Source organism: Salvelinus alpinus, chromosome 2, assembly GCF_045679555.1.
Source record: "Salvelinus alpinus chromosome 2, SLU_Salpinus.1, whole genome shotgun sequence".
NCBI lineage: Eukaryota > Metazoa > Chordata > Actinopteri > Salmoniformes > Salmonidae > Salvelinus > Salvelinus alpinus.
The window spans coordinates 75,306,738-75,333,283 of NC_092087.1; the positions used below are offsets into that span (position 1 = coordinate 75,306,738).

Here is a 26,546-nt window from a genome sequence, read left to right on the forward strand (position 1 = left end):
ATCCCTTTCAGTTTTCAAATGATATAATAAAGGTCAGAACCTCTCTCTCTGTTTCTCTCTCTTTCTCTCCAGAGTCGCACGGAGCTGAGGAGATTGATGCTGGTCCACCCAGGGAGGCTTGTAGAGTGGCCCGGGTCAGCCGGGTCAACCCCAGTTAACATACACCCCCCAAACTAAACCCAGCTAGCGAAAGATGAGACGTTTCTTTGAGCGCAGCACTCAACATATGATTGATATTAACTGGAGAGTGGAGAGCCGCTGCTACATACACACACAGAAAGAGACACACACACACACACACACACACACACACACACACACACACACACACACACACACACACACACACACACACACACACACACACACTTAATTCCTTTCAGGGTTCTCTGATGATGGCCCACTAACCCGAGCAGACTCCAGTCACTGTGTTTTCTTTTTCCCTCCTGCTGGTATGGTGTGGGTCGTTTTCCTTCTTCCACCAACCCCACAATGTCCACATTACCCAGCAATGAAGGGACTTGTGGCGGTGACAAATAGTTTTTCTAAGGTCACTAATTTCCAGGTTTTGTTTGGAACGGCTTATTAGCCATCTGTCCCGTAATTTCATCGATTTAGTAGATTATGTTTGGAAAAGCTAGTTGCTGTCTGGCGCTCTCTCTCTCTCTCTCTCTCCACACCCTCCTTCTCTCTGTCTCTCTCTCTCCCCCCTCCTTCTCTCTCTCTCTCTCTCTCTCCCCCCTCCTTCTCTCTGTCTCTCTCTCTCTTTCATCCATCCCCCTGTAAATCACTCATCCCTCCGCCTAAAATCACTCTATACTATAAGCTTTCAAGCAGAGAAGAGAAAATGTGAAATATGTTTTGACTGAAAGGCATTGAGACAGCTTGTCTGGTCAAAGTTCAGTTGTATATGTATTTACTATGGATCCCCCATTAGCTGCTGCAAGGGCGCAGCTACTCTTCCTGGGGTCCAGCAAAGTTAAGGCAGTCATAGACCATTTTTAAAAACATTACAATACATTTCACAACAGATGTCACAATCTGTCTGGTGGATTTTGTTGCCAAAATAACAAGTCCCATTTCCAAGATGTCTTCATAACATAAAAGCATGTGAGTCAAAGCAAAGAGAGACTCTAGCATGCTGGGCCTAGTGACGGTGCCTCACAGAGCTAGCTGTCAACACACATCAGGATGTGGCCGGAAAGAAGTGACAACCACTTGTCAACCAATGCCAAGACTAGAAAAACAGCTAGAAACAACACATACTGGCTAACCAATATTGAGACGACAGCAGTTAACAGGGAAGACACAGTATCCAACTGTGAGATTCACAAGGACAAACAAGGATCACAGACAAGACAACCATTGCCAATGACAAGACTACGGCTAGAAACAACAAATAACTACGAACCATTATTGAGTCGACACCCAAATGTGAACCAACCACTCACATTGATCACAATGACAGTCGCAAACCGAGAGTGATGCTAACCATTAGCAATGACAAACACTGGCGGTGGTGATGACAAAATACTGGTGTTGATTGGCCATTAGCGGTGACAAAATAGTCGCTAACCCACCCAGCTGGGAGTCACAGAATGTGGGTGGACAGAGAGAGGGGTGAGGCCAAATTGCTCAAGCTACATCTGTTTCGCAGTCTGGTCTCTCTCTCTCTCTCTCTCTCTCTCTCTCTCTCTCTCTCTCTCTCTCTCTCTCTCTCTCTCTCTACCCTCTCTCTCTACCCTCTCTCTCTACCCTCTCTCTACCCTCTTCCTATTTAGACTGGGAATGTGTTTGGTTCACTCTCTCCATTTCTCACTCTCTCGCCATCCCTCCCCTCTCTCTCTCTCCTTCTGTTTTGAGTCACTCAGTCACAGTGGGATCTGGCTGCTAAAACATGTATCTTTCTCATTTCTCTTTGGGAGAGACCTCGGCCGATACAAGAGCTAGGCAAACACAGCTACACTCTCTCCAAGCCAACCATTACAATAGAGAGCAAATATCTCTTAATGTTGGGCATTGTTGGACTGTCTGCTTGTATGGTCACTGCACAGGCTTATGACTGCACTCACTGCACTGCGTTATAACTGCACTCACTGCAGCCAATGTTGGGTGAAAGAGCTATTTTTATTTATTTATTTTGTACTTTTTACACCCTTTTTCCGTGATATCCAATTGGTAGTTACAGTGTTGTCCCATCGCTGTAACTCCCGTACAGACTCGGGAGAGGCGAAGTTCGAGAGCCACTGTACAACTGGAGACTGAAGTCAGCGTGAAGTCGCTAGAGCGCCACCGGGAGTTGCTAGAGTGCGATGGGACAAGGACATCCCGACCGGCCAAAACCTGCCCTAACCCAAATGACACTGGGCCAATTGTGGACTGGGAGAAGAACCCTGGGATCAAATCCGGGGGTCTGTAGTGATGCCCCAAGCACCGCGATGCAGTGCCTTAGAGCACTGCGCCACTCGGGAGGCTCTAGCTATGGGTTTTCTATAAGCACATTATTCAGCTGTATCTTGACATACAGACAGAGGATGATAATAGCAAAGGATGATACGCTGACGTTTAAAGAGCTCGCTGCGTGATGACGTTCAATGCAGAGAATGACAAGGTCCCAGTGAGGCAAGAAGAATGACTACATTTGTTGTTTCTTGGGAGGATGAGCTGTTATAACCATGTGGTGTTGTCTTCTTCCTTGTGTTACCCCAACCCCCCCAAAAAAAAATCACCACCCCTCTTACCATTCCAAACAAAACACACACAGGCTCGCACACACCAACCCCACCCACATATACACACACGCACTCCTCTCCCCAGCCCGGCAGGCCCCACGTAAACCCCATAAGGCATTTCTACATCACGCTGGAATCTTACGCGGGATGCCACGTAAACACTAGACCAGGGACTGTATTCAGACTGACATTCTCTTTCAACCCCTGGCCTCCACATTCACTCTGGTCGGCGTCCCAAATGGCACACTATTCTCCATAGTGAACCACTTTTGACCAGTGCCCTATGAGTCCTGCTAAAAGTAGTGCACTATAAAGGGAATAGGACGACATTTGGGAAGCAGCCTCTGTTCACTGCATCTGGCCTTCACATGCAAGGCAGAAACTCTCTAGGACTGACAGGGAGGGACGGACCCCTCCCATCCACTTCTCACCTTTATTTTCCTCACAGCCTTTATTACCTTGGAGGTTTTCATCTGGACCGAGGAGGTTTCTGATGAGGATTAAGCCCCCACTATGTAGATTAAGCTGATAAGTGAAGAAAGTTCATGTCAAATTGGTAAAAAGGGACGAATATTGTGTAAAAGCTGAATGAAACATCTAAAGTTAATAGAGGAACCAGTATTAACTTGGAAAAGGTCACATAATCAGTTAATGGTGTAGCCTATATGCTGTAACTAACTCCATGCAATTTTGTGGCATTGCAGACATGGAGCCATGCAGACCATACTGTAAACAGAGTCTATGGGAAGGCTAACACCATGTCATCTCCTGACTTATACTGCAGCTAAAACCCAAATGAAACGCACCACAAACTACAGTAGCGTGCTACTATAACCCTGTCCCTCATGTTAACTACTGGTTCTAATACACAGCTATGAGAGTCACTCCCTCCTATGTTGAGTCCTGCTGAGGAACGAACGACAGTGATGGGGTCTAAAGTTCAGGGAACCTATAGGCTGTGTTCTTATGTAGAGGGTTCCGAGTTCACATCCTGGGTCGGGAAGATATGGCGAGACTATCTTTCATATGCAAAGAGATACCATTATTGGTCGATGTCCATTGGACGTGTAGCAGCACCAGCCTATCATGGGATTCCTGAAGCCTCAGCCTCCCTTCACACATAATGGGCAGGCGAGGACTTTTCCTGCCCACTTGACCTGACCAGAAATAAACATTACCCTGAGGCTATAACTAGGTTCCAGAGTTTCCCTTGTCAGGTCATGACACACACACACACACACACTCTAACACACACAATCTCCACACAAATTAGTCTTTAGTTGTATTGTTTGTATTTCCCATTTGTGTGACTGTTCTTGTCTATCAGTGTATCCGTGTTATTGTCGTGTTTGATGTTTTTGTGTGGATGCCAGGAAGAATAGTGGCAGCTTCCGGCAAAAGCTAATGGGGATCCCAATAAACCAATAAGTTAAGTAAAAACTCAGGCTATTATGCAACAACCTGTCAGATGGGTGAACTACTGAACTTACTGTCTGTCCATCCAGACAAAACATAATCTTGACAGACAGATGGACTAAAGTAACCACTAAATCACAAAGGGATAATTGGATTTGATGCCAACCAGCTAAGATCTCAAACCATTAATCTTACTGTCATTGCAGATACACCAAACCACATGTTCCTCAGCCCAAACAAAAGGCCTGAATTCATAAAACATCTGTAGGATGAGTGCTGATCTAGGATCAGGTCCTCGCTGTCCATGTAATCTCATTCAGTATGATCTAAAAGGCTAAACTGATCCTAGATCAGCACTCAGGAAGTGGATGAGGAAAAGGCACCAATGTCTTAAATCTCATTTAAAGCAGTCAGTTTCTAAGGAAATTAAATTAGGGTTCTGGTAAAGAAAATAAAGGATTTAATCGAATAGATGTGATCTCATTCGGGGCATTGGCGAACCTGATGGTTTAAGGAAGTTCGTTGGGTTTGTGTTCTATGCTCCAAACAACTTGTCGATTACATTTAGCAAATTATGATTGACTTTGATTAACTGCTATTAGTTATTCTGATTAAACTAAATGTTCTTGAAGCATGTTGTAACTGATTTTAAAAACAGATTGAAAAAAAGTAAGACCAAAGTTAGAAGGAAAACTAGTTGAAGGTAAATTATTACAGTATAATTGTAACGCCCTGACCTTAGAGGTACTTTTATTTCTCTATTTGGTTAGGTCAGGGTGTGATTAGGGTGGGCATTCTAGTTTTCTATGTTGGCCTGGTATGGTTCCCAATCAGAGGCAGCTGTCTATCGTTGTCTCTGATTGGGGATCATATTTAGGCAGCCTTTTCCCACCTGTTGTTTGTGGGATCTTGTTTTTGTATAGTTGCCTTGAGCACTGCAATACTGCACGTTTGTTATATTCTTTGTTGTTTTGATTGTAAGTTTCATTATTAAATATAATTTGGAACTCTACGCACGCTGCGCCTTGGTCCACTCATTTCAACAATCGTGACAGAAGATCCCACCACCCACAGACCAAGCAGCGTGCCCAGGAGGAGCAGGGATCCTGGGCCTGGGAGGAAAGCCAGGAGTGGAGGATATCCTGGACGTGGGACGAGATTATGGCAGGAGACAGAAGCCTGCCATGGAAGCAGGCGGAGGCAGCGAAGGAGCAACAACAACGACACCGGGGTTCGCGGCCACGACGGAAGCCCAAGAGGCAGCCTCAAAAAAAATGTTGGGGGAGCGGCACACGGGGTGGCCGGCGGAGCCGAGGTGTGAACCAGAGCCAGTCCACACGGGGTGGTCGGCGGAGCCGAGGGTTGAACCAGAGCCAGTCCACACGGGGTGGTCGGCGGAGCCGAGGTGTGAACCAGAGCCAGTCCACACGGGGTGGTCGGCGGAGCCGAGGTGTGAACCAGAGCCAGTCCACACGGGGTGGCCGGCGGAGCCGAGGTGTGAACCAGAGCCAGTCCACACGGGGTGGCCGGCGGAGCCGAGGTGTGAACCAGAGCCAGTCCACACGGGGTGGTCGGCGGTGCCGAGGTGTGAACCAGAGCCAGTCCACACGGGGTGGTCGGCGGTGCCGAGGTGTGAACCAGAGCCAGTCCACACGGGGTGGTCGGCGGAGCCGAGGGTTGAACCAGAGCCAGTCCACACGGGGTGGTCGGCGGAGCCGAGGTGTGAACCAGAGCCAGTCCACACGGGGTGGTCGGCGGAGCCGAGGTGTGAACCAGAGCCAGTCCACACGGGGTGGTCGGCGGAGCCGAGGTGTGAACCAGAGCCAGTCCACACGGGGTGGTCGGCGGAGCCGAGGGTTGAACCAGTGCCAGTCCACACGGGGTGGTCGGCGGAGCCGAGGGTTGAACCAGAGCCAGTCTGGGAGAGGAAGGTGAACTTGGAGGGGAGTGAAGGGAGTGAATCAGAGACAGTTAAGGAGTTGATGGGGAAATTGGAGGAGAGAGTTATGAGAGAGCTGTTGTGTTGGTGCATGAGGCACGACATTCGCCCTAAGGAGCATGTCCTCAGTTTAATGCCACCTGAGTCAGCTCTCCATACTCGTACTGAGGAGCGTGCTAGCCGTCTGGTGAAGACTGTGCCGGCCCCACGCACCAGGTCTCCAGTACACCTCCCCAGCCCTGCACGTCCTGTGCCAGCTCTCCGCACTCGCTTTGAGGAGCGTGTTATCGTTCTGGTACAATCTGTGCATGTTCTAGGCACCATGCCTCCAGCCCGCCTCCACAGCCCGGTACGTCCTGTGCCAGCTCCACACTCCAGGCCTCCTGTGCGTCTCCCCAGCCCGGTACGTCCTGTGCCAGCTCCACGCACCAGGCCTCCTGCGATGGTCTAGCAGTCCAGAGCCTCCAGCAACGGTCTGCAGTCCAGAGCCTCCAGCGACGGTTCCCAGTCCGGAGCCTCCAGTGATGATTCATAGTCCGGAGCCTCCTGCGACGGTCTGCAGTCCGGAGCCTCCAGCGACGGCTCGCAGTCCGGAGCCTCCAGTGATGATCCATAGCCCGAAGCCTCCGTTGATGATCCATGGCCCGGAGCCTCCAGTGATGATCCATGGCCCGAAGCCTCCAGTCATGATCCATGGCCCGGCGCCTCCAGTGATGATCCATGGCCCGAAACCTCCAGTGATTATCCATGGCCCGGCGCCTCCAGTGATTATCCATGGCCCGGCGCCTCCAGTGATTATCCAGGGCCCGGAGCCTCCGGTGATGATCCATGGCCCGAAGCCTCAGTTGATGATCCATGGCCCCAAAGCCTCCAGCGACGGTTCCCAGTCCGGAGCCTCCAGCGACGGTTCCCAGTCCGGAGCCTCCAGTGATGATCCATGGCCCGGAGCCTCCAGTGATGATCCATGGTCCGAAGCCTCTAGTGATAAACCATGGCCCGGAGCCTGCAGTGATGATCCAGGGCCCGAAGCCTCCGCTGATGATCCATGGCCCGAAGCCTCCAGTGATGATCCATGGCCCGGAGCCTCCAGTGATGATCCATGTTCCGGAGCCTCCAGAGATGATCCAAGGCCCGGAGCCTCCGGTGATGATCCATGGCCCGAAGCCTCCAGTGATGATCCATGACCCGGAGCCTCCAGTGATGATCCATGGCCCGAAGCCTCCAGTGATGATCCATGGCCCGGAGCCTCCAGTGATGATCCATGGCCCGGAGCCTCCAGAGATGATCCATGGCCCGAAGCCTCCAGTGATGATCCATGACCCGGAGCCTCCAGTGATGATCCATGGCCCGGAGCCTCCAGTGATGATCCATGGCCCGAAGCCTCCAGTGATGATCCATGGCCCGGAGCCTCCAGTGATGATCCATGGCCCGGAGCCTCCAGAGATGATCCAAGGCCCGGAGCCTCCAGTGATGATTCAGGGCCCGAAGCCTCCGGTGATGATCCATGGCCCGGAGCCTCCGGAGATGATCCAAGGCCCGGAGCCTCCGGTGATGATCCAGGACCCAAAGCCTCCGCTGATGATCCATGGCCCGAAGCCTCCGTTGACGATCCATGGCCCAGAGCCTCCGTTGACGATCCATGGCCCAGAGCCTCCAGCAACGGTTCCCAGTCCGGAGCCTCCAGCGACGGTTCCAGTCCAGAGCCTCCAGCGACGGTTCCCAGTCCGGAGCCTCCAGCAACGGTTCCTAGTCCGGAGCCTCCAGCGGGGGTTCCAAGTCCAGAGCCTTCAGCGAGGGTTCTCAGTCCGGAGTCTCCGGTGACGATCTACTGTCCGGAGTCCCCGGCGACGATCTACGGTCCGGAGTTCCCAGCGACAATCCATGGTCCAGAGTCCCCGGCGACGATCCACGGTCCAGTTCCACGGAAGCGGAGGGATCCGCGAGCGGAGCGGGGTCTTTGTCCCGAACCGGAGCCGCCACCGAGGCTAGATGCCCACCCGGACCCTCCCCCATAGAGTCAGGTTTTGCGGCCTGAGTCCGCACCTTTGGGGGGGGGGTACTGTCACGCCCTGACCTTAGAGATACTTTTATTTCTCTATTTGGTTAGGTCAGGGTGTGATTAGGGTGGGCATTCTAGTTTTTCGTTTTATATGTTGGCCTGATATGGTTCCCAATCAGAGGCAGCTGTCTATCGTTGTCTCTGATTGGGGATCATATTTAGGCAGCCTTTTCCCACCTGTTGTTTGTGGGATCTTGTTTTTGTATAGTTGCCTTGAGCACTGCAATACTGCACGTTTGTCATATTCTTTGTTGTTTTGGTTGTAAGTTTCATCATTAAATATAATGTGGAACTCTACGCACGCTGCGCCTTGGTCCACTCATTTCAACAATCGTGACAATAATATTACTGCAAAGCACCCTGATATCACCATGCAATATAACAAACAATCTGAAAATCATATTGGCTTGTAGATATGGGCAGGCAGCCACTACTAAACTATCAAAAAGTTGCCTTTTAGGCTTCAGAACGGACGGACATGTCATTGATCATTAACCTCAAAGCATTTCCTGCTCTTTTCTATTTTAAAATTCATGCAAAAGTCTGACTTGTGCTTCTCCCTTCACTCTCCCAACCTCTGTGCGTTGGAAAGAGAGATATTAAAAGGGATAGTTCACCTAAATGACTAAATCTACTTATTGGTCTTATTGGTCTTACCCTGAAAGCAGTCCATGGACAAGAACAGAGGGCAATCCATGCTTTTGTTTTGTTTATTTAGCCAATGTCACCAACCGCTTACTTAGCTAGCTAGCATTTTCTAAACCCATAGAAGTCCAATATTAGTATGGATTCAGCTGAACTATCCCTTTAAGAAGCACATATTGGTTGAGCTATCCCTTTAAGATGCACATATTGGTTGAGCTATCCCTTTAAGATGCACATATTGGTTGAGCTATCCCTTTAAGATGCACATATTGGTTGAGCTATCCCTTTAAGATGCACATATTGGTTGAGCTATCCCTTTAAGATGCACATATTGGTTGAACTATCCCTTTAAGATGCACATATTGGTTGAGCTATCCCTTTAAGAAGCACATATTGGTTGAGCTATCCCTTTAAGATGCACATATTGGTTGAGCTATCCCTTTGAGATGCTCATATTGGTTGAGCTATCCCTTTAAGATGCACATATTGGTTGAGCTATCCCTTTAAGATGCACATATTGGTTGAACTATCCCTTTAAGATGCACATAGCATGGATAACATGGCGCTAATAGACACGATCACCCTGTTTCTAGCTCCTAGCTAACTTCGCAATAAGCATTTCGCTACACCTGCGATAACATCTGCCAATCTGTGTACGCAACCAATAAACTTTGATTCGATAATGGTGACTCACGCACGTACATCTTATGCTACGGCTAAGCAACTATTTCTATATCAAATCAAATCAAATCAAATTTTATTAGTCACATACACATGGTTAGCAGATGTTAATGCGAGTGTAGCGAAATGCTTGTGCTTCTAGTTCCGACAATGCAGTAATAACCAACAAGTAATCTAACCTAACAATTCCACAACTACTACCTTATACACACACAAGTGTAAAGGGATAAAGAATATGTACATAAAGATATATGAATGAGTGGTGGTACAGAACGGCATAGGCAAGATGCAGTAGATGGTATAGAGTACGGTATATACATATGAGATGAGTACTGTAGGGTATGTAAACATAAAGTGGCATAGTTTAAAGTGGCTAGTGGTACATGTATTACATAAAGATGGCAAGATGCAGTAGATGATATAGAGTACAGTATATACATATGAGATGGGTAATGTAGGGTATGTAAACATTATATTAAGTGGCATTGTTTAAAGTGGCTAGTGGTACATTTTTACATAATTTCCATCAATTCCCATTTTTAAAGTGGCTGGAGTTGAGTCAGTATGTTGGCAGCGGCCGCTAAATGTTAGTGGTGGCTGTTTAACAGTCTGATGGCCTTGAGATAGAAGCTGTTTTTCAGTCTCTCGGTCCCTGCTTTGATGCACCTGTACTGACCTCGCCTTCTGGATGATAGCGGGGTGAACAGGTAGTGGCTTGGGTGGTTGTTGTCCTTGATGATCTTTATGGCCTTCCTGTGACATCGGGTGGTGTAGGTGTCCTGGAGGGCAGGTAGTTTGCCCCCGGTGATGCGTTCTGCAGACCTCACTACCCTCTGGAGAGCCTTACGGTTGTGGGCGGAGCAGTTGCCGTACCAGGCGGTGATACAGCCCGACAGGATGCTCTCGATTGTGCATCTGTAGAAGTTTGTGAGTGCTTTTGGTGACAAGCCGAATTTCTTCAGCCTCCTGAGGTTGAAGAGGCGCTGCTGCGCCTTCTTCACGACGCTGTCTGTGTGGGTGGACCAATTCAGTTTGTCCGTGATGTGTACACCGAGGAACTTAAAACTTTCCACCTTCTCCACTACTGACCCGTCGATGTGGATAGGGGGGTGCTCCCTCTGCTGTTTCCTGAAGTCCACAATCATCTCCTTTGTTTTGTTGACGTTGAGTGTGAGGTTATTTTCCTGACACCACACTCCGAGGGCCCTCACCTCCTCCCTGTAGGCCGTCTCGTCGTTGTTGGTAATCAAGCCTACCACTGTAGTGTCATCCGCAAACTTGATGATTGAGTTGGAGGCGTGCATGGCCACGCAGTCGTGGGTGAACAGGGAGTACAGGAGAGGGCTCAGAACGCACCCTTGTGGGGCCCCAGTGTTGAGGATCAGCGGGGTGGAGATGTTGTTACCTACCCTCACCACCTGGGGGCGGCCCGTCAGGAAGTCCAGGACCCAGTTGCACAGGGCGGGGTCGAGACCCAGGGTCTCGAGCTTGATGACGAGTTTGGAGGGTACTATGGTGTTAAATGCTGAGCTGTAATCGATGAACAGCATTCTCACATGGGTATTCCTCTTGTCCAGATGGGTTAGGGCAGTGTGCAGTGTGGTTGCGATTGCGTCGTCTGTGGACCTATTGGGTCGGTAAGCAAATTGGAGTGGGTCTAGGGTGTCCGGTAGGGTGGAGGTGATATGGTCCTTGACTAGTCTCTCAAAGCACTTCATGATGACGGAAGTGAGTGCTACGGGGCGGTAGTCGTTTAGCTCAGTTACCTTAGCTTTCTTGGGAACAGGAACAATGGTGGCCCTCTTGAAGCATGTGGGAACAGCAGACTGGGATAAGGATTGATTGAATATGTCCGTAAACACACCAGCCAGCTGGTCTGCGCATGCTCTGAGGACGCGGCTGGGAATGCCGTCTGGGCCTGCAGCCTTGCGAGGGTTAACACGTTTAAATGTTTTACTCACCTCGGCTGCAGTGAAGGAGAGCCCGCAGGTTTTGGTAGGGGGCCGTGTCAGTGGCACTGTATTGTCCTCAAAGCGGGCAAAAAAGTTGTTTAGCCTGTCTGGAAGCAAGACATCCTGGTCCGCGACGGGGCTGGTTTTCTTTTTGTAATCCGTGATTGACTGTAGACCCTGCCACATACCTCTTGTGTCTGAGCTGTTGAATTGCGACTCGATTTTGTCTCTGTACTGGGACTTAGCCTGTTTGATTGCCTTGCGGAGAGAATAGCTACACTGTTTGTATTCGGTCATGCTTCCGGTCACCTTGCCCTGGTTAAAAGCAGTGGTTCGCGCTTTCAGTTTCACGCGAATGCTGCCGTCAATCCACGGTTTCTGGTTTGGGAATGTTTTAATCGTTGCTGTGGGTACGACATCGTCAATGCACTTCCTAATGAACTCGCTCACCGAATCAGCATATTCGTCAATATTGTTGTTGGACGCAATGCGGAACATATTCCAATCCGCGTGATCGAAGCAGTCTTGAAGCGTGGAATCAGATTGGTCGGACCAGCGTTGAACAGACCTGAGCGCGGGAGCTTGTTGTTTTAGTTTCTGTTTGTAGGCTGGAATCAACAAAATGGAGTCGTGGTCAGCTTTTCCGAAAGGGGGGCGGGGGAGGGCCTTACATGCGTCGCGGAAATTAGTATAACAATGATCTAGGGTTTTTCCAGCCCTGGTAGCACAATCGATATGCTGATAGAATTTAGGGAGTTTTGTTTTTAGATTAGCCTTGTTAAAATCCCCAGCTACGATGAATGCAGCCTCAGGGTGTGTGGTTTCCAGTTTACAAAGAGTCAGATAAAGTTCGTTCAGGGCCATCGATGTGTCTGCTTGGGGGGGAATATATACGGCTGTGATTATGATTGAAGAGAATTCCCTTGGTAGATAATGCTGTCGACATTTTATTGTGAGGAGTTCTAGATCAGGTGAACAGAATGACTTGAGTTCCTGTGTGTTGTTATGATGATCACACCACGTCTCGTTAATCATAAGGCATACCCCCCCGCCCCTCTTCTTACCAGAAAGATGTTTGTTTCTGTCGGCGCGATGCATGAAGAAACCAGCTGGCTGCACCGACTCCGTTAGCGTCTCTTGAGTTAGCCATGTTTCCGTGAAGCAGAGCACGTTGCAATCCCTGATGTCTCTCTGGAATGCTACCCGTGCTCGGATTTCATCAACCTTATTGTCAAGAGACTGGACATTGGCGAGTAGTATGCTAGGGAGTGGAGCGCGATGTGCCCGTCTCCGAAGCCTGGCCAGGAGACCGCCTCGTTTGCCCCTTTTACGGCGTCGCACAGGGTCGCCGGCTGGGATCAGATCCATTGTATTGGGTGGAAGGCAAAACACTGGATCCGTTTCGGGAAAGTCATATTCCTGGTAGGAACGATGATGAGTTGACGTTAATCGTATATTCAGTAGTTCCTCCCGACTGTATGTAATGAAACCTAAGATTACCTGGGGTACCGATGTAAGAAATAACACATAAAAAAACAAAATACTGCATATTTTCCAAGGAACGCGAAGCGAGGCGGCCATCTCGTTTCGGCGCCGGATGTTGAAATGACCATGCTAACACGTTAAGATGGCTAATGTCGACCTCAAAGCCTTTTCAAGTATGAATGTACGGATAAACAGCTTAGTCACAGTATATATCTGACCCACTGAACAAGTTCATATTCCATAGGTCAGTCATATTGAATAGCCTAGTATACAATAAGAGGAAGTCATATGTTCTACCACACACATACACCCATCCAGCCGAGTCACAGATTTGTCCTGCCAACTCTTTGACCATGGGGGTTGGCAAGACAGCACAAACAGACCTGGAACCAGGCTAAACCACCCACTTTCCAATACAGTAGTGATACAGTATGCACAATGGTGTCTCCCTCTAGGATCTGCCCCAGCATCCTTCACACTCTACATTCATTTAAGGCATATGTCATACAAAGCTATCTCTATGCCTTAAACCAAAGCCCACAGCCAAATATTTGAACGGCTTTGACCATGACTGTGCCCTAAATGGCTCCCTATTCCCTTTATAGTTCAAAAAATAATGCATTATAGAGAATAAGATGCCGTTTAGGATGCAATCTGTCTCTCCCCACAACAGAAAATAATGAATCCTGGCAGACAGAACAGGAACATCAACGGCTATCCTTGCTGAGACATCCCCAGGAGTTTCAATACTCCATCGACCCCACCCAGGGTTCAAGGCGAGGCGAGGCTATACAGAGGGTTTGTTCAGTTGGAACACATCCCCAAAAACGCTGGTCAACAGTCTGTCACTGTTCTGTTCCGTCAGCGGACAAGTAAACAAAACCCACATTGACAGATAGACATGAAAGCGACAGTTAAGGGGACAGATAGATCACGCTGTGGGACAAGTACCATTCACCAGGATGACAGATCATTCAGTGCTACAGGTTGAAGAAGAAGGGGGGTAACGTTTCCCTCCATCTACTTAAGTCAATCAATTACCCTGTAGAGGATATAGTCTGCTGACAGAATTACAATGTCTTACAACATACATACTGTGGAAAACATGAAGACACTTTAAATCAATAGGGCGGTGGAAAGACAGGTGCCTTACCTGATTTGCGCTTGGATGATCCATAGTCCCTAAAAAAGAAGCAACAACAGAGGGACATGATGAGAGTCAAGTGAAGAGACAGCAGCACAGAGGAGACGCACATAGGGTGTCTGTCACTCCTTGACCTCGTTAACATACACACACACACACGTACACACACACAGCTCAGCCCGCACGCAGAGACGGAGAGAGGCGTGTGTGTGTGTGAGAGGAGTGAGTGAGTGAGCGAGTATGAGAGTATGTATGTGAAAGAGAGAGAGAGAGAGAGAGAGAGAGAGAGAGAGAGAGAGAGAGAGAGAGAGAGAGAGAGAGAGAGAGAGAGAGAGAGAGAGAGAGAGAGAGAGAGAGAGAGAGAGAGAGAGAGAGAGAGAGAGGAATGAGTAGGGCCAACTGACAACCTGGTCATGTGACGTCTGAAACGGCACCACCATCCTCCCTCCCTCCCTCCCTCCTCTTCAACCCCCTTTCCTCGTTTCCTCCATCAGAGAGAAAGAGAGGGAGGATCTGTTTAAGTCTTCTTAATGGATTATTATTGGTTTACGTTGCTAGCTAAACTACGGCTAAATGAAGGACATGCGGACTGCGGAGCGGAACTAGCCCTGCTGAATGGGTGTGTGTTGTGGTGTGCTGTGCTGTGCTATGACTGATGACTGCTGGTGACGGGGGAGTGTGTGTGTGTGTGTGTGTGTGTGTGTGTGTGTGTGTGTGTGTGTGTGTGTGTGTGTGTGTGTGTGTGTGTGTGTGTGTGTGTGTGTGTGTGTGTGTGTGTGTGTGTGTGTGTGTGTGTGTGTGTGTGTGTGTGTGTGTGTGTGTGTGTGTGTGTGTGTTAACTGCAGAGGGCAGAATGATGCTTGGAACAGCTTGGTGTTTCATCAGGATGACGATGCAGTTAGTGGTATTTTTAATGAGAGGTTAAGGAAATGATTATCCTGGGCTGTCGCTGTGAGTGAACACACACACACACACACTTCACCCGAGACCAGACGACCAATCCAAGGTCTGTAGCCATCTCTCTCTACCTCCCTAGTGGCATAAAGGCATGATAGCCCTTTCAGAGTCAATGCCCTGCCTCAATTAGCCTCTTTGTAGCTCTCTACAGAGGATCATGAATACTGCACTTATATTGTTCTAATGGCCAGCCAGGTCAGGTCAGAATACTGTCCATTGTGACCAGACGGACTCCAGCTCCTACCCTGGTGTCATCAGTGGTCAGCCGCTCTGGGCAGATGACCCTCCAGCTAAAGAGAAACAACTGAAGCTATTGTATTCAGCTGACAGTGAGACTATAGCTAGAGCTAGGATTTTATTGTAAATCATTTGGGGAAGGAGAATTCTTGTACCAGCTAGCAGGATATTTGCTTTTTCTGTCCTTGGTCCTGCCTGCTGCAGTGTTGGCAATGCTGCCAATATCCTCTTCTTTATGGGTGATAGAGATTTCCAGAATTTTCAATGGGCATGTTCACTTTCTTAGGATCCACTGCTACGTTTCTATAGACATCCAGATATATATGTACATATAGATATACCCAAATAGAACAACAACAACAATTATATTTATTTCTATAATTTTACACTATATAATTCCATGATTCTATATTCTGTAATTCTATGATTATTTAGTACATATTTCTATAGTAATCTCACAATTCAACTCGTCAACATCTGTTTTGTATTGAATACCACTTAACACTACTCTACACTAGTGTACTGTCAGTGCTGTCTACCTATAACCCCATAACAAAGGCCCACCTAGCTATGCCAGTCCCCAGTGTTGGAGAGTTAACAGGAGAAGAGGTCTCACTTCCAGAGTTTACAACACAATGTGACCTGAGCTAGGGGTAGTGGGTTACCAGGGCCTTTAAAACTACACAGACACAGAGGGATGGCTCCCAGGTTGACAGTCAAAACCTAAATAGTGGAGGGCGAGGAGAGGAGAGGAGAGGAGAGGAGAGGAGAGGAGAGGAGAGGAGAGGAGAGGAGAGGAGAGGAGAGGAGAGGAGACATATTTTCAAGTTGAATATCTATTTAAGCACTTAAAATACTAAAATACTAACTCAATCAATACTTAACTTGTACAAATAGTACAAGTAAATTGCCTTCCATGTTTCACGCTGTGTAGTAAGGAAAGCGCTTGTTTGGTCGAACACCGCAGCAGGCTGAATAGTACTTAATTGTACTCCTCTACCCTGGAGACTGTTAAACGATGCCTGCTGGGCTTCATTTACAAGGGAAACCTGTCCTGAACATCTTATAAAGAAGTCAAAATCAAGAAAAGTCAACTGCGTAAGCACTTTTTCGTCCAACTGTAAATGTCCATGTGCATCAACCACAACCAGCAACTCCAGCTTTGGAATTTCTGTCCAGTTCTTTCTATTAGCAATACTGTGCATCGTCATCGTGTTGAGTGAGATAGATGGATCCATGGAAATAGAATGACTATTACATGGATGGATCAACAATGACAGACTCACAGTAGCTAACTAATAACCCTTCATACTTGAGAACAAGAACAGTCTCCTGGTTAAATCGATACTGTGTGTCTTTCGATTCAGTTATTAACTACGTCCTGGTAAACAGGGTCGTACAGTATTCATTAGAGTACAACGTGTACAGTTTTGCAGTGGGAAACGAACAAGCCTTTGTCCTCCATTTGGTGCCTAATGAATAGGACCCTGATAAAGGTCATACTAAAAACGCTTTGAGGTGTATTATCATCGGGAGCACAACTTTCACTGGGGACGGGGGTGGACATGTGACATTTATTTGGATACATCCATAACAAGGAGCTAATGAGTCGCGATTTCGCCTGGCATAGAAACTGTGCTCACTCGTCACAACACTGTTGTTTAGAGGAGCTAGCCAACAACACAGCTAGAGTAACACAATCACATCAAACTGAAGCTGGAAAGACAGCACATTAGCTGTGTTTCGTTTGACCTTTTTTAAATGTATATTTTTTTGTATATATCCATAAAAATGATGCCAGCTGATTCACGATTTCGACTGGCTGAGAAACACTGCCTGCCTGTCTGTCTGTCTCGTCCCGACTCACAACACGTTCATTACTATGGGACAGCAGGAGATCGAATCTGACTATTGAAACAACGTTGCAAATGTTGGAGAGACAGACAGTAAGGTTAATACAAATCTCCGCTGTTGAAAACAAAATGTTAGTCTAAAAGAAATGTGAGCTAATGTCTAGATGCTTTTTATAGTGGAGATGAAGTTTATAAAGTGCCTGGCTGGGCTGATGAGACAGTGGATTGCGCAGTCAGATGGAACAGAGTAAATAGGGTAACTTGTGGAATAGACACCGGCTGGAAAACGCTTTTAACCAATCAGCACTCAGGATTAGACCCACCCGTTGTATATACATATATAAATATATATAATGCCCCCCCCCCACTTCTAAAACCAAAGTTGCACCCCTGATTATCATCATATGATGGTCCTGAGCTTAGCTAAGCATTCAGGAATTGCATTAACCCTCAACAACAGAGGGGCCTACATACATCTACTCAACAAACTGTTAAGTATGTGTAAACATTGACATAAATTATCCCATTAACCTAGCACTAGCCTACAGTAGCAGCTAACCGCTAGCTAGCGTTGAACACAAGTAAACGGTGACCTAAATTAGCCCATTAGCAGATTTAGCCTGGCCCAGCCGCTAAGCTAATAGCTAGCTCGCATCCAGGTTAGGCTTGTGGTCAATGGGACTAGGGATGGTTATTTTTGGCAGTTTTGAGCCCCGGGTTTTTGGGAGGCATCTGAAAGACATTAGGGGGGGGCCCTCTGGCTAGTGACCAGTTTACTCGAGGCTGAAATAATACTGTTCCCTCTGGGGTGAGGCGGTGAGTTCTGGCCGATAGCTCCCTTCCTATGTATCGTAATGAGATAAATATTTTAAGGACAGAGGGAAAGAGGAAGGGGAAAAGGAGGGGGGAAAATATGTAAGTATATTGTAGACTATTTCACGAGGGTGTGTGTGTGGTTTCTGAGGGCTAGTGTTTCCCCTTTACAGGCAGTAGGAATCAAAATGCTGTCTCCATTTCAAAATAAGTATTAGTTTTTTCTGTACAACCATGCTAAATTTAGAAGACTGATCACACATGGCAGCAGACGTTAAAGGTCAATGACCTTCATACGTCTAGGAAGTCATTGTCACTCAAAGACTCAAGGGCGAAAAGTGAAATCCGACTGATTACAGTAAGAATGTGTGTGTGTGACAAACTGTCCGTAGGCCTACACACGTACACAAACATGAGTACGCCATGCCTCCGCTCAACCACTGAACGCACGTTTAGGAAGCCGTGAGGCCAGTTAAACAGATCCACTGACTGATTGATTAGCAGGTCAAACAAATGTGACCCCTGACCCTCTGTGATATAGGTCAGTAGAGAGGACACTGGGTTGGTCAAGCCATTCCTGAACCGCTGTGAACGGAGACCCTCCATTCCTCTTTGTACCAGCCGGTCCCAAATTACTCCCTAACCCTCCCCTTGGCCCTAACCCTTCAATGTTTTCAGATCTGAAAGGTCTGGGTATAAGCCGTGTAGTGGGGGGCTTCCACCATATTGCTTCTACCCTACAGATCTACAAACATTGAAGGGTTAGGGCAAAAAAGCAGGGTTAAGGAGTTAATTGAGACTGTCTTTAAATCCTGTGAGCGACTATCCAAAGCAGGCAATCTGTTTCTCATTGACAGTGTATGAACTGGAACAGATTGAGAGATAAAGGCTGAGGGGGTCTTTAGCTACAGTAATAACATGATGGTTGTGCACTAATTACACCCAAAGGCCCCCAGAGTTTGGCCCGGTGGTTTGAAGGTAAATGTGCACTTTTCCAAATTAATCTGTCCCTCCTTCCTCTCTCTCTCCCCCCTCCCTCTCTCTTGCCTTCTCAATTCAAATCAAAGGGCTTTATTAGCATGGGAAATATATGTTTACACTGCCAAAGCAAGTTAAATAGATCATGAACAAAAGTGAAATGAACAATCAGAAATGAACAGTAAACATTACACTCACAAAGAGAGAGACATTTAGAGACATTTCAAATGTCTATGTACAGTGTTACTCTCTCTCTCTCTCTCTCTCTCTCTCTCTCTCTCTCTCTCTCTCTCTCTCTCTCTCTCTCTCTCTCTCTCTCTCTCTCTCTCTCTCTCTCTCTCTCTCTCTCTATTCAATTCAATTTACAATATATATATATTTATATATAAATAAATGGTGGGACTAACAGCAATAATAATAGTAGTAGTGGACATGGGATTACCATTAATAACAGCTACAACAACAATATTAATCAGAACAACAATACATTAAAGCAATGGTAGTAGACCAGTGTCAATATGACTTGAGAAGACACATGACCTGGTACGAAAGACAAAACAAAACTAAGCTAAATGGGAAATATTATCAACATTACTTTGCATTTTTCACTGGCTGTCCCTCAGGTTGTGGCAGGAGGACACATATTTGGCTGCCAAAACTGCACATTTTGGCTTTTCACCCAATAAATATTAGATTTTTTCTTCATCTTTTATAGTTTCAAATTCTTTGTATTGAATTATAATTTTGGGAAAGAAATATGCTCTTAGGTCTGAGTATTTGTCACAGTGTAGTAGGAAATGCACTTCTGTCTCTATCTCTCCCCTGGAGCAGAGTGAGCACAGCCTGTCCTCTCTGGGCAGCCAGGTTTGTCTGTGACGACCGGTCTCTATAGCCAGACTGTGCTCACTGAGTCTGTACCTAGTCAATGTTTTCCTCAGTTTTCTATCAGTCACAGTGGTCAGATAGTCTGCCACCATGTACTGTCTGTTTAGAGCCAAATAGCATTGAAGTTTACTTTGATTTTTTGTGGTGTCTTTCCAATAGGTGATATATTTTTCTCTTTTTTTGTGATGATTTGGTTGGGCCAGATTTTCTGAGGGCTGTCCCGAGGCTCTATGGGGTTGGTTTGGGTTGGTGAACTGAGCCTCAGAACCAGCTGGCTGAGGGGACTCTTCTCTGGTTTCATCTCTTGACATTGTAGAGCTGTGTGATGGAATGTTTTAGGGTCACTTGTTTTTAGATGGTTGTAAAATTTGATGGCTCTTTTTTCTATTCGAATGAGGAGGGGGTATTGGCCCAATTCTGCCCTACATGCGTTATTTGGAGTTTTTCTTTGTACTTGCAATACAGTCTTGCAAAACTCTGCATGCAATATTTCAATTGGATGTTTGTCCCATTTAGTAAATTCATTATTAGAGAGTGGACCCCATACTTCACTGCCATATAGAGCAATTGGTTCTTTAACTTCTTATGGCTGCAGGGGCAGTATTGAGTAGCTTGGATGAAAGGTGCACAGAGGTGCCCATAGTAAACTGCCTGCTCCTCAGTCCCAGTTGCTAATATATGCATATTTATTATTCGTATTGGATAGAAAACACTCTGAAGTTTCTAAAACTGTTTGAATTATGTCTGTGAGTATAACAGAACTCATATGGCAGGCAAAAACCTGAGAAGTTCCACTTCCTGTTTGAATTTTTTCTGAGGTGGCAGATATTCAACCAAGCTCTCATTGAAATTACAGCGAGATATTGATGAGTTTTCACTTCCTAAGGCTTCCACTAGATGTCAACAGTCAATATAACTTTGTCTGATGACTAATGTGAAGGGGGGCCAAAGGAGACAGGAATTAGTCAGGTCTGCCACGAGCTGACCATGCGTTCACATGAGGAGGACCTCCGTTCCACCGCTCTTCTGAAGTCAATCTAATTCTCCGGTTGGAACGTTATTCAAGATGTATGTTAACAACATTCTAAAGATTGATTCAGTACATCGTTTGACATGTTTCTACTGACTATTACGGAACTTTTGGACATTGTCACATTATAGTGGACGCGATTTGTGACTTTGGAATTGTTTACCAAAAGCGCTAACCAAAGTAGCTAATTGGACATAAATAACGGACATTATCGAACAAATCAAGCATTTATTGTGGACCTGGGATTCCTAGGACTGCATTCTGATGAAGTTCATCAAAGGTAAGGAAACATTTATCATGTATTTTCTGGTTTCTGTTGACCCCGACATGGCGGCTAATTTGGCTATTGTTCTGAGCTCCGTCTCAGATTATTGCATGATTTGTTTTTTTTTTAATCTGACACCGCGGTTGCATTAAGAAGAGGTATATCTATAATTCCATGTGTATAACTTGTATTATCATCTACATTTATGATGAGTATTTCTGTTGAAACGATGTGGCTATGCAAAATCACTTGATGTTTTTGGCGCGTCACATTCACTAGTTCCAATGTAAACTCAGATTTTTTGTTATAAATATGAACTTTATCAAACAAAACATGCATGTATTGTGTAACATGAAGCCCTATGAGCGTCATCTGATGAAGATAATCAAAGGTTAGTGATTAATTTTATCTCTTTCTGACTGCTATCTTTCGCTGGAAAAATGGCTGTGCTTATTGTGGTTTGATGGTGACCTAACATAATTGTTTGTAGTGCTTTCGCTGAAAAGCATATTTGAAATCGGACACTTTGGTGGGATTAACAACAAGATTACCTTTAAAATGATATAAGACACATGAATGTTTGAGGAATTTTAATTATGAGATTTCTGTTAGAATTTGGCGCCCTGCACTTTCACTGGCTGTTATCATATCATCCCGGTGACGGGATTGCAGCCATAAGAAGATAACTGATTGAAAAAATTTGATTCTAATTGGAATTTCAATTTTGATGTTCCTTTTAAGGGCATAGAATGCTCTTCTTGCTTTGTCTCTCAGCTCATTCACAGCCATGTGAAAGCTAACTGTGTTGCTGATATTTAGTCCTAGATATGTGTAGTTTTTGGTGTGTTCTAATAGAACTGTGTCCAAATAGAATGTATATTTGTCATCCTTATTTCCGGACCTTTTTTGGAATATCATAATATTATATATGTGTTTTTATATAATATGTTTTTTTTAGGTTAACGGTCAGAGCCCAGGTCTGACAGAACCTGTGAAGACGATCTAGGTGTTGCTGTAACCCCTCTTTAGTGGGAGACAGCAGCACCAGGTCATCTGCGTACAGCAGACACTTGATTTCAGTGTTGTGTAGGGTGATACCAGGTGCTGCCGATTCTTCTAATGTTTTTGCCAATTCATTAATGTAGATGTTAAATAATGTTGGACTTATTGGGCAGCCCTGTTTCACTCCCCGCCCCTGAGAGAAGAAGTCTGTTTGCTTGTTGCCAATTTTAACCGCACATTTGTTTTTAGTGTACATTGATTTAATAAAATCATATGTTTTCCCTCCAATACCACTTTCTATTAGTTTATAAAAAAGACCTTCGTGCCAAATTGAATCAAATGCTTTCTTGAAATCTACAAAACACGAGTAGATGTTGCCTTTGTTGTTCTCTCTCTCTGTCTGTCTCTCTCTCTCTCTCTAAGTAAACCCAATCTGAACCTCAGCCCCCTTAGCCAACCCCCCTAACCTGAACCCTGAATCCCTGAGGAGTACGATATCACCACCCCTCAACTCTCCCTCCCCACCCCCATAATTATTGGGCTAAGGCTCAAGCTCCTTCTGCCCACTAGCAACCCTCCCCTAAAAGGGTACAGAGAATCAATTACCCCCCCACAAACACACAAATTACCCCCCTCCCCTAACACCCATCCCTTCTTTCTAATTAGCCAAAAAGGCCCAGTCTGTTGATTGGAGACACAACACAATGCTACTTAGCTCATAGCCTGCGGAGAGGCCCCAACAGCTGACCAATCACTTGAGTCCATGACTTATCTCAGTTATAATCTGATAAGAAGACTGAAGACTGGGACCACTGTCTCTCAAAGGGGATTGTAGTTGTTATTTACAGGAAGGTGGTGAACAATGTGAGTTCTGAGCAACGATGATGTCAGTTAGTGCCGACGTATTTAGCATATTTAACATATTTAGCTCCTAAGCAACTTTGTACAAGCATTTCGCTACACCCGCAATAACATCTGCTAAATATGTGTATGTGACCAATCAAATTTGACATTCAACTGAAGGGTATAAAACCGTTCATCCTTCATTCAGTCAGACAGGGATTATAATACAATATTCTAAGTGCATCTATTGATGAACAATACTGTACTGTCTAGCCTAGTTTGAGCACTGAGACAGGTGCTGTGGAAATGGCCACTCCATTCACATTCATCCACAATTTAAATCACAGCTAAAAGAAAGTGTGAAAATTCCTCCCATGTCAGACAGAGGAAAAAGGGAGAGAGAATCTTAAAAGCGATCAGAAAGACAAGGAATCTTGTCTGGAAATCTATCTCTCACAGGAACAGCCCGGGGCCAAAATGTACATCAATAATGACAGAGAGGGAAAAAAAAACAGGAAAATACCAGACAGTGGACACATTTATCTCTGACGGAAAGCCCCCTGGGACACTTTTCTCCCTACTGTAGTTTGGAACCACAGGGTCACTGGCTGCAGCCCTGCAGTCTGCACTGTATTCCAGCTGATCTGGGTCTAGACAGCTGTTTCCAGATAGGGCCATTTACATCGAGGAGAGCGCCACCTCGTGGTGAGTTTTTGGAATGAGCATGACCATGCTGCTGTACTTGAGGGAAATGCTTAAAAGTGAAGATTCAAGATGTCTTTAATGTGTTGGTTGTTGATTCCAGGTGAAACTCAAGCTCACAAGCATATATTTCAAGTTCATCTGTGCGGAGAAGGATCAACAAATGAACTGCGCATGTTTTGAGGCTTTTGACACTGCTGTGTTGGTGTGTAATAGATAAAGACTGAAAGATAGACTGACGCTACACCGAGAAAGACTTGACATACAAAGAATGTACATCTCATTTAAGACGTAAAAATAATTATAAAAGATGAAGAACTCCCATTTGAAAACCAAGTTGAGCTATTCTAAGGCACATCAATGAAATCAGCCCTGAATTTGTCTCTCTGTTGCAGTACTCCCATTCACAGGCAGATGTCCCTAATATCAATTTCAACGTCAATTTAAGGGGCTTTATTGGCATGGGAAACATATGTTTACATTGCCAAAGCAAGTGAAATAGATAAGAAATAAAAGTGAATTAAACAATAAAAATGAACAGTAAACATTACACTCACAAAAGTTCCAAAAGAATAAATACATTTCAAATGTCATATTATGTCTTTATACAGTGTTGTAATGATGTGCAAATAGTTAAAATACAAAAGGGAAAATAAATAAACATAAATATAGGTTTTACTGACAATGGTGTTATATCCCTGCACCTCCCACACAGACTATAACTGATCTGGATCCCTCAAGGTCTGCCCTTTTCAAGATGCGATTGGTGGGATTGATTTTTACTGTACAGAGACACATGGCCGCAGTGGAATCAGATCATGGTCTAAGAATTCAATCTACCTTAGCAGCCGTGCCCTTTGGAAAGGTTTGACTCATTCTCTTGACTCAGTTTGAAACAGCTACAGGAGTAGTCTTGTTCCAGTCCTAACACTACCAGTCTGGTAGGCAAGGTACTATAGGAGTAGCAAAGGGTACTATATGAGTAGCAGAGGCTACTATAGGAGTAGCAGAGGGTACTATAGGAGTAGCAGAGGGTACCATAGGAGTAACAGAGGGTACTATAGGAGTAACAGAGGATACTATATGTGTAACAGAGGGTATTATAGGAGTAACAGAGGGTACTATAGGTGTAACAGAGGGTATTAAAGGGGTAACAGAGGGTAATATAGGAGTAACAGAGTGTACTATAGGAGTAACAGAGGATACTATATGTGTAACAGAGGGTATTATAGGAGTAACAGAGGGTACTATAGGTGTAACAGAGGGTATTAAAGGGGTAACAGAGGGTAATATAGGAGTAACAGAGGGTATTATAGGAGTAACAGAGGGTACTATAGGTGTAACAGAGGGTACTATAGGAGTAACAGAGGGCACTATAGGTGTAACAGAGGGTACTATAGGAGTAACAGAGGGTACTATAGGTGTAACAGAGGGTACTATAGGAGTAACAGAGGGCACTATAGGAGTAACAGAGGGTACTATAGGAGTAACAGAGGGTACTATAGGAGTAACAGAGGGCACTATAGGAGTAACAGAGGGTACTATAGGAGTAACAGAGGGTACTATAGGTGTAACAGAGAGTATTATAGGAGTAACAGAGGGTACTATAGGAGTAACAGAGGGTACTATAGGAGTAACAGAGGGCACTATAGGAGTAACAGAGGGTATTATAGGAGTAACAGAGGGTACTATAGGAGTAACAGAGGGCACTATAGGAGTAACAGAGGGTATTATAGGAGTAACAGAGGGCACTATAGGAGTAACAGAGGGTACTATAGGAGTAACAGAGGGTATTATAGGAGTAACAGAGGGTATTATAGGAGTAACAGAGGGCACTATAGGAGTAACAGAGGGCACTACAGGAGTAACAGAGGGTATTATAGGAGTAACAGAGGGTATTATAGGAGTAACAGAGGGTAATATAGGAGTAACAGAGGGTACTATAGGAGTAACAGAGGGTACTATAGGAGTAACAGAGGGTACTATAGGTGTAACAGAGGGTACTATAGGAGTAACAGAGGGTATTATAGGAGTAACAGAGGGTATTATAGGAGTAACAGAGGGCACTATAGGAGTAACAGAGGGCACTACAGGAGTAACAGAGGGTACTATAGGAGTAACAGAGGGTACTATAGGAGTAACAGAGGGTACTATAGGAGTAACAGAGGGTATTATAGGAGTAACAGAGGGTATTATAGGAGTAACAGAGGGTAATATAGGAGTAACAGAGGGTACTATAGGAGTAACAGAGGGTACTATAGGAGTAACAGAGGGTACTATAGGTGTAACAGAGGGTACTATAGGAGTAACAGAGGGTATTATAGGAGTAACAGAGGGTATTATAGGAGTAACAGAGGGCACTACAGGAGTAACAGAGGGTACTATAGGAGTAACAAAGGGTAATATAGGAGTAACAGAGGGTACTATAGGAGTAACAGAGGGTATTATAGGAGTAACAGAGGGCACTACAGGAGTAACAGAGGGTACTATAGGAGTAACAGAGGGTATTATAGGAGTAACAGAGGGTATTATAGGAGTAACAGAGGGTATTATAGGAGTAACAGAGGGTATTATAGGAGTAACAGAGGGTATTATAGGAGTAACAGAGGGTATTATAGGAGTAACAGAGGGTACTATAGGAGTAACAGAGGGCACTATAGGAGTAACAGAGGGTACTATAGGAGTAACAGAGGGCACTACAGGAGTAACAGAGGGCACTATAGGAGTAACAGAGGGTATTATAGGAGTAACAGAGGGTATTATAGGAGTAACATAGGGTACTATAGGAGTAACAGAGGGCACTATAGGAGTAACAGAGGGCACTACATGAGTAACAGAGGGTATTATAGGAGTAACAGAGGGCACTATAGGAGTAACAGAGAGTATTATAGGAGTAACAGAGGGTATTATAGGAGTAACAGAGGGTAC

The 26,546-nt window shown here is 45.7% G+C and overlaps 1 protein-coding gene across 6 annotated transcripts in view; it reads right to left on the minus strand.

Annotated features, from left to right (window-relative positions):
* LOC139567741 (SH3 and PX domain-containing protein 2A-like) overlaps positions 1 to 26,546 on the minus strand; it is a 138,587-nt gene that overhangs the window by 42,886 nt on the left and 69,155 nt on the right. For 5 of the 6 annotated variants that reach the window (XM_071389202.1, XM_071389199.1, XM_071389204.1 and 2 more), the window contains exon 6: positions 14,063 to 14,091. In XM_071389202.1, coding sequence (XP_071245303.1) covers positions 14,063 to 14,091 — 29 coding nt within the window. Of the gene's footprint in view, positions 1 to 14,062; positions 14,281 to 26,546 lie in introns of those variants that run through there. The other variant, XM_071389203.1, reaches the window with a different exon arrangement.